Here is a 7,500-nt window from a genome sequence, read left to right as displayed (position 1 = left end):
AGCTCTACATTAGCTCTATATTAGCTCTACATTAGCTCTACATCAGTTAGCATCAGTGTAACCACCACACTGTAACACTGTACAGTAAATACAGTTTGTGTACTATCATTCTAAATATCTACTCTCTCTGTAGTTTTCTGTTCTAGATGGACTGAACTTTTCTGACCTGTGAACTCAACGACTGATCAGATTCAGGATTAAAGGACATGAATGAGTTTGTGAGCTGCACTGAGCTCCGGTCAGAGGTCCAGTCACTGGAGCTTCACTGCAGCTTCACTGGAGCTTCACTGCAGCTACACAGTGTCAGTGAAGGTCCTGCAGCTGTGCCTGCTGGACTGTGTCTGTTCTTCACTGGGGGGTTCTTACCGTCTGATGTTCTCTTCATCAGTCCACCAACATTCGGCTTGTGAAGAGGAAGCACTGCCACTGCAGTCAGAGCACTGTGCCTTCAAACTTTATTTAAAAAGGAGAGTCTGTTTCCTCTTCTGACTTTATTGACAAGGTGAGGATTACAAACAGTAGAGAAACGCCCTGAGGTGATGAAGACAGCACACGACTTTATATTTACACTCATTCACTGGAGAGCCAAACACACAACTCCTAAACATCAGACACACACGGCACAACGGTCCTCCTCCTCCTTCTGCTCTGCTCCACCCTCAGGGGGGCTGGAGGCGGGGTCCGCCATGGACTGGTCACCAGCCAATCAGTCACACCTACAGACAGCTGAGCTGCATGTGTGTGTGACTGTGGGAGGACGGAGAACCAGAGAGAACCCACACAAACAGGAGAACACGAGAACTCCAGGAACAATATTATTACTACTATAAGAAACCCGAGGACGCTGTACATAGGGGGCACCACCGTGCTGCCCCCGACCCTGGAAATGTTTGATCAAAGTCAGCTGACTCTGGTGTGTGTGTGTGGGGGGGGCAGGAATACTCTTCAGCTTCTGGGAGGAAAATAACCGAAAGCACTGAGCTGAAAAATCCAGAATCTTAAAAGAAACACGAGGAAAACAAACAACTATCAAGAACTGTGACATCAAGAACTGTGACAGCATGCTAACAATGCTAACACGCTGGTGTTTAGCAGGTATAATGTTACCAAGTTCACCATCTTAGCTTAGCCTGTTAGCATGCTAACATTAGCTAATTAGCAGCTAACACTGAGGTCTGTGATTCTGCTGTTTGGTCAGAAAAAACACAGCTGAACATGTGACCTGTGATGATGTCACACAGGTGTGGTGATGATGATGTCACGGGTGTGATGGTGATGTCACACAGGTTTGGTGGTACTGTTGTAAACGAGCGTATCCTGCCCCGACAGCGGCATGTGGGCGGGGCCTGTGGTGACAGCCCTATGGGAGCTCTTCTTCCTGGCCTTGAGGAAGCAGTAGGTGAGGACCGCCAGCAGAGCCAAGATGGCCACCGAAAGGAGAACCGCCAGCGCTATGTGTCCTGAGGAGGAGACAGCGAGGTCACTTCCTGTACGGTACGCTGATATGACCACCACCACGTGTTAATTGTGTGTGTTCCTACCTGAGTCACTCTCGTCGTCCTTCTCGTAACGTTCAAAGATCCCTTTGAAGAAGACGTTACTCTCTGCACACAAACATTTGATTTGGTTTATTTCTGTACAATCCGACAGCTTTCTTTCTTTATTTGATCAAATATTTAACATGTTGACTGTTTTCTTTGTGTGTGTGTGTGTGTGTGGGGGGGGTACCGGTGACTCCGTCGCAGGTGTCGCTGCACTTGTCTTCTTCCTCAAAGTTGTTTCCGTTGGCGTTACAGCCGCCGTAGGTGAAGCGGCTGCACTTCCTGTTCAGAGGGTCGTAGTACCAGCGGGTGTGACTGGCCCGACAGGGGCCAGTGTGGGGGGGCTCCGAGCACCGAGCTGTTCAGAGGAGGTCATTGTTAGCATGTAGCCTGTTAGCATGTAGCCTGATAGCTTATAGCCTGTTAGCATGTAGCCTGATAGCTTATAGCCTGTTATCTTGGAGGTGTTCAGAGACACTGACCTTTCCTCTGGTTAACGTCGATGTCCATCAGGCGGCCGAGGGTCTGGTTGACTGAGGATGAGGAGCAGGAGGAAGGAGGTCACTGCTGCAGGTTAAGTGTTCTGTATCGTTTGTCAGGTGTGTGTGTGTGTGTGTGTGTGTGTGTGTGTGTTACGTTTGCTGCAGTGGTCCTCGTCTGAGCCGTCGCTGCAGTGCTTCTCGCCGTCACACTCCAGACCTCTGTGCAGACAGCAGCCACTGCTGCAGGTCAGCTGATCAGAGCGACAGGCCGTCCCACACACCTCTGAACACACACACACGTTTAGCCTGTACATCCTACACATGTTAGCAGATAGCTCATAAGAACAGGTGCATTGTGGGACTGACCAGCAGCAGGCAGAGCGCTGCTCCTCTCTGATGTCACTGTGGACAAAAAAACAGAAACACATCATCAGTACTGAAGTCAGGTGTGTGTGCTGTCAGTGTGTCCTGTCAGGTGTGTGTCCTGTCAGGTGTGTGTGCTGTCAGGTGTGTGTCCTGTCAGGTGTGTGTGCTGTCAGGTGTGTGTGCTGTCAGGTGTGTGTCCTGTCAAGTGTGTGTGCTGTCAGGTGTGTGTCCTGTCAAGTGTGTGTGCTGTCAGGTGTGTGTGCTGTCAGGTGTGTGTCCTGTCAGGTGTGTGTGCTGTCAGGTGTGTGTCCTGTCAGGTGTGTGTGCTGTCAGGTGTGTGTGCTGTCAAGTGTGTGTGCTGTCAGGTGTGTGTCCTGTCAAGTGTGTGTGCTGTCAGGTGTGTGTCCTGTCAAGTGTGTGTGCTGTCAGGTGTGTGTGCTGTCAGGTGTGTGTCCTGTCAGGTGTGTGTGCTGTCAGGTGTGTGTCCTGTCAGTGTGTCCTGTCAGGTGTGTGTCCTGTCAGCATGTCCTGTCAGGTGTGTGTCCTGTCAGGTGTGTGTCCTGTCAGTGTGTCCTGTCAGGTGTGTGTCCTGTCAGTGTGTCCTGTCAGGTGTGTGTTGTCAGGTGTGTGTTGTTACCTGTGACCCCGCTGCAGGCAGACAGACACTCGTCCTTGGACAGGAAGTTATTGTTGTTTGGTTTACAGCCTCCGAACACAAACTGCACACAGACACCCGCCATGACATCATAACGCCAGCGAGGAAACGCAGCGCGACAAGGACCGACCTTCACTGGAGACAGACAGTACACTGACAGACAGACAGGCAGTCAGACAGTCAGACAGTCAGGCAGTCAGACAGACAGGCAGTCAGACAGTCAGACAGAACGACAGACAGACAGACAGGCAGTCAGACAGTCAGGCAGTCAGACAGAACGACAGACAGACAGACAGACAGACAGACAGGCAGTCAGACAGTCAGACAGACAGACAGACAGACAGACAGACAGACTGTCAGCTCAGTCAGCACTGACGTCAGGTCACTTTAAATGTTACCACACAGCACAGGTGTGTCAGCCCCGTAACCACGGCAACACGCAATATGTGCTGGGTCACATGTTCCTCAACAGGTTTACAACGTGAGAACATTCATGAGAAGGGTGTGTGTGTGTGTGTGTGTGTGTGTGTGTGTGTGTGTGTGTGTGTGTGTCAGGTATTCTAGTCTGACCAGTTTGAGTCCAGGTGTGGATCATCAGCATGAAACCACAAACACTGATTCACCTCAGTGAGCATGAAAACATGTTTATCAATCAATAACCTGTCAATAGAGCAGTTTAACAGATCAATAACCTGTCAATAGAGCAGTTTAACAGATCAATAACCTGTCAATAGAGCAATATTATCGGGAAGGACTCCATTCATTTCCACTGTTATGCAGATGATACCCAATTATACTGATCAATAAAGCCTGATGAATCCAATCAGTTGAGTAAACTTCAAGTCTGCCTTAAGGACATAAAGTCCTGGAAGAGCTACTAAACTCAGACTAAACTGAAGTTATTCTGCTCTAAACACCTTTTCTACCAACATAACTGCTCTGGACAGCATCACTGTGGCCTCCAGCTCCACTGGGAGGAATCTGGAGTCTTATTGATCAGGATTTGTCCTTTAACTCCCACATTAAACAGATTTCTAGAACTGCCTTTTTCCATCTACTAATGTTGTTAAAATCAGGTCCATCCTGTCTGGAGATGATGCAGAAAAATTAGTCCACACACGAGTCACTTCTAGGTTGGACTATTGTAACTCATTATTATCAGGCTGCCCCAATAAGTCCTTAAAGACTCTCCAGCTGGTCCAGAACGCTGCTGCTCCTGTTCTGACCAGAACTAAGAGAAGAGACCATCTTTCTCCTGTACTGGCTTCTCTTCACTGGCTTCCAGTAAAATCTAGAACAGAGTTTAAAATCCTTCTCCTCACCTCCAAAGCTCTTAATGTTCAGGCTCCATCATCTCTGAAAGAGCTCATAGTACCGTACTACCCCACTAGAGCACTGTGCTCCCAGACTGCAGGCCTACTGGTGGTTCCTAAAGTCCTCTAAAGTAGTGATGGAGCCAGAGCTTTCAGCTATCAGGCTCCTCTCCTGTGGAACCTCCTTCCAGTCTGGGTTCAGGGGGGCAGACACCCTCTCTACATTTCAGAGTGGACTAAAAACCTTCCTTAGTGATGAAGCCTATAGTTCAGGACTGGATCAGGTCTTGGACCAGCCCCTAGTTATGCTGCTATAGGCTCAGACTGCCGGGGGACTCCCATGCTGCACTGGGCTCCTCTCTCCTCCTCTTCCTCTCCATCCTGACGCTTCATGTCTCTTTAATGTCTGTTTCTAACTTGCTATCTTCCCCGGAGCCTTTCTGTGCTTTTCTCATCTCTCAGGTTCCTGTGGATCCTGGTCCTGGTCCTGCTGATGTGGTTCTCAGGTTCCTGTGGATCCTGTGGATCCTGGTCCTGGTCCTGCTGATGTGGTTCTCTGGTTCATGAATCACTGCTGCGTATCGTCGGCCACTCATCATGTTTTTCAATAATATCATCCTGCTACTCTGTTAGTCACATTCTGTTAGTGCTGAAGACACTGTTAGTACACTGGTGCTGTTTGTGTTGTCTGTCTCTCTCTCTGTCTGTCTCTCTCTCTGTCTGTCTCTCTCTCCCTCTGTCTCTCTCTCTGTCCAACCTCCACCCAATGCGGACCCCTACAGAAGCCCCCCCTCTGATCCTGGGTCTGTTCGAGGTTTCTTCCTGTTAAAGGGGAGTTCCTCCTGTTAAAGGGGAGTTCTTCCTGTTAAAGGGGAGTTCTTCCTGTTAAAGGGGAGTTCCTCCTGTTAAAGGGGAGTTCTTCCTGTTAAAGGGGAGTTCCTCCTGTTAAAGGGGAGTTCTTCCTGTTAAAGGGGAGTTCCTCCTGTTAAAGGGGAGTTCCTCCTGTTAAAGGGGAGTTCTTCCTGTTAAAGGGGAGTTCCTCCTGTTAAAGGGGAGTTCCTCCTCCACTGCTGTCTAATCTAATCTCTGAGCTGCTCTGTGGGGATTCTTGAATCCTTCCTGTTGAACATTTAAACGGTCCGGTCTGACCTGCTCTTGAGAGTCTTGAGATAACGCTGTTATGAATTGGTGCTATATAAATAAAGATTGATTGATTGATTAACAGATCAATAACCTGTCAATAGAGCAGATTAACTGAGTTATCGGCAGACTACGTTTCCCATGAGCACTCACGGCTGGTCATCTCTGGGCTGAGGACGAGGACGCTGACCTTGGCGGCGTCCGATTGGCCGCTGGAGTCGGTGACGGTCAGCTGGAAGACGTAGGAGCCCGGCTGCAGGCCGGAGAGCTGCACCTGGTCAGGTAGGGCCGTCTTCTGCAGAACCACATTCAGAAAACGCTGCATTTAAGACTCAGTTCAGCTCAGTGGAGCCACAGGTGGAGACACACATTCAAATGGTTTATCAACAACTTTATTGACAAGCTCTCCGTTTACAGAGGGAAGAAGAAACTTTCAGATAAAACAAACTTCAGCTTTAAAAATGGAGGACATCATTATTCCAAACACGACAGCTGACATTGAGCTCTGTCAACAATCACATACATGCTGAATGTACCTGAGCTCTCACCTGTGCAGACAGGAAGAGCCATGTCTTATTATAATAACTAGAAGAACCAAACCTGCAGGGGTTTGGTACCGTGGACGCTGCTGGTCGATTAATGGATGATTAATGATTGATTAAGGTGTTTTAGAATCAGAGCAGCTGTTTCTGTCCAGCTGTCATCCCATTGGTTACCTGTACCTGTGCTAAGCCCCGCCCCCTGTGACTCAGCCCTTCTGACCTCCGTGCGGACGCTGGCATCTCCGCTCTGGAGACCCCAGTGGTAGTCCACGATGTGGGCGTCGCCCAGCGCCAGGCTCTGGATGCCGTTGAGCGTCACCGTCTCTCCGGGCTGAACGATGACATCACGGCCTGCGATGGCGATGGGTGGAGCCTGCTCACCTGGAGACACAGTGATGTCACAAAGAGGAGATGTTCATAACCTCATGTCTGAATCTGTAGCGCCGTCCAATCAGGAGCAATCAGCTGTGTAAACAGGAAGTCACTGCAGCACCACGAGCTGTGATATAAACTTCAAAATAAGAGTCCAGGAGTGGAACCATTTATTAATGTTGTGTTTTAAGCTACGCTGAGTTAAGCTAGGCTAGGCTAGGCTAGGCTAGGCTAGGCTTATTGATTATTGATTGATGTGACGCTGAGCTGGTCCAGGTGGACTCACCGGGTCCCTGCAGGTGTTTCAGGAACACGGACTTCCTGATGTAGCTCCGGTATCCCGCCTGGTTCACGAACCTGCACACGAAGCGGTTTCTGTGGACGCAATTGAACATGACGCATGTGCGGTTCGCTGCTGCTGCCGCTGCCGCGTCGCGCGGCTCCAGCAGCGCCAGGTTGCAGCGCGGGTCTTCGCAGCACGCGCGTTCACACTCCTCTGCGGAGCGCACATGCGCAGTGGCGAGCAGAGCAGCTCCTTCCGCCACCGCGTCCTGCGCGTCCAACACGAAGTTCTGCTGACCGGAGCGGAACGCACCGCTGCAGTCCGCGTCCTCTGCCGCTCCGGAGGGCCGCAGGAGGAGGAGGAGGAGAAGGAGGAGGAGGTAGAGGGAGGAAGAGGAGAGGGGGGAGGAAGAGGAGAGGGGGGGCATTTCAGCTGCAGTCAGAGTGAACGGAGCAGGAGAGAAGAGTTTACCGCCTCCTGCCGCGTCTCTCCGCTCGGACAGTCCGCAGAGGAACCGGAAGCGTTTTCCCCCAGAGTGAAAAGATGAAAGGTTTAAAAGAGCAGCTCGTGGACCCCCGTCTCCTCTGACACTCTGCTCAGGTGTGTCTCACCTGGAACAAACAGGAAGACACTCCAGACACTCCTACGACTCAGTGCTGACGTCACTCAGGTGTGGCGACACTGAAACTGTCAGTGAACACACACACAGTAACACACACACACACACACACAGTAACACACACACAGTAACACACACACACACACAGTAACACACACACAGTAACACACACACACACAGAGTAACA

At 50.4% G+C, this 7,500-nt stretch overlaps 1 protein-coding gene across 1 annotated transcript; it reads right to left on the bottom strand.

The window, feature by feature from the left end:
- Positions 1–476: 476 nt before the first annotated feature.
- Positions 477–7,265, bottom strand: LOC139217738 (kunitz-type protease inhibitor 1-like). Its single transcript, XM_070849164.1, has 10 exons — positions 6,698–7,265; positions 6,260–6,420; positions 5,651–5,792; positions 3,027–3,197; positions 2,390–2,425; positions 2,178–2,306; positions 2,024–2,074; positions 1,729–1,899; positions 1,542–1,604; positions 477–1,460 (listed from the first exon to the last, which is right to left on the bottom strand). The coding sequence occupies exons 1-10, from the start codon at positions 7,119–7,121 to the stop codon at positions 1,279–1,281; spliced, it is 1,530 nt and encodes a 509-aa protein (XP_070705265.1). The 5' UTR covers positions 7,122–7,265; the 3' UTR covers positions 477–1,278.
- Positions 7,266–7,500: the final 235 nt, after the last annotated feature.

The sequence above is a fragment of the Pempheris klunzingeri genome, chromosome 18 (assembly GCF_042242105.1).
Source record: "Pempheris klunzingeri isolate RE-2024b chromosome 18, fPemKlu1.hap1, whole genome shotgun sequence".
Lineage (NCBI taxonomy): Eukaryota > Metazoa > Chordata > Actinopteri > Acropomatiformes > Pempheridae > Pempheris > Pempheris klunzingeri.
The sequence above is the reverse complement of the archived record's forward strand: the minus strand, read 5'-3'. Positions and strand labels throughout refer to the sequence as shown.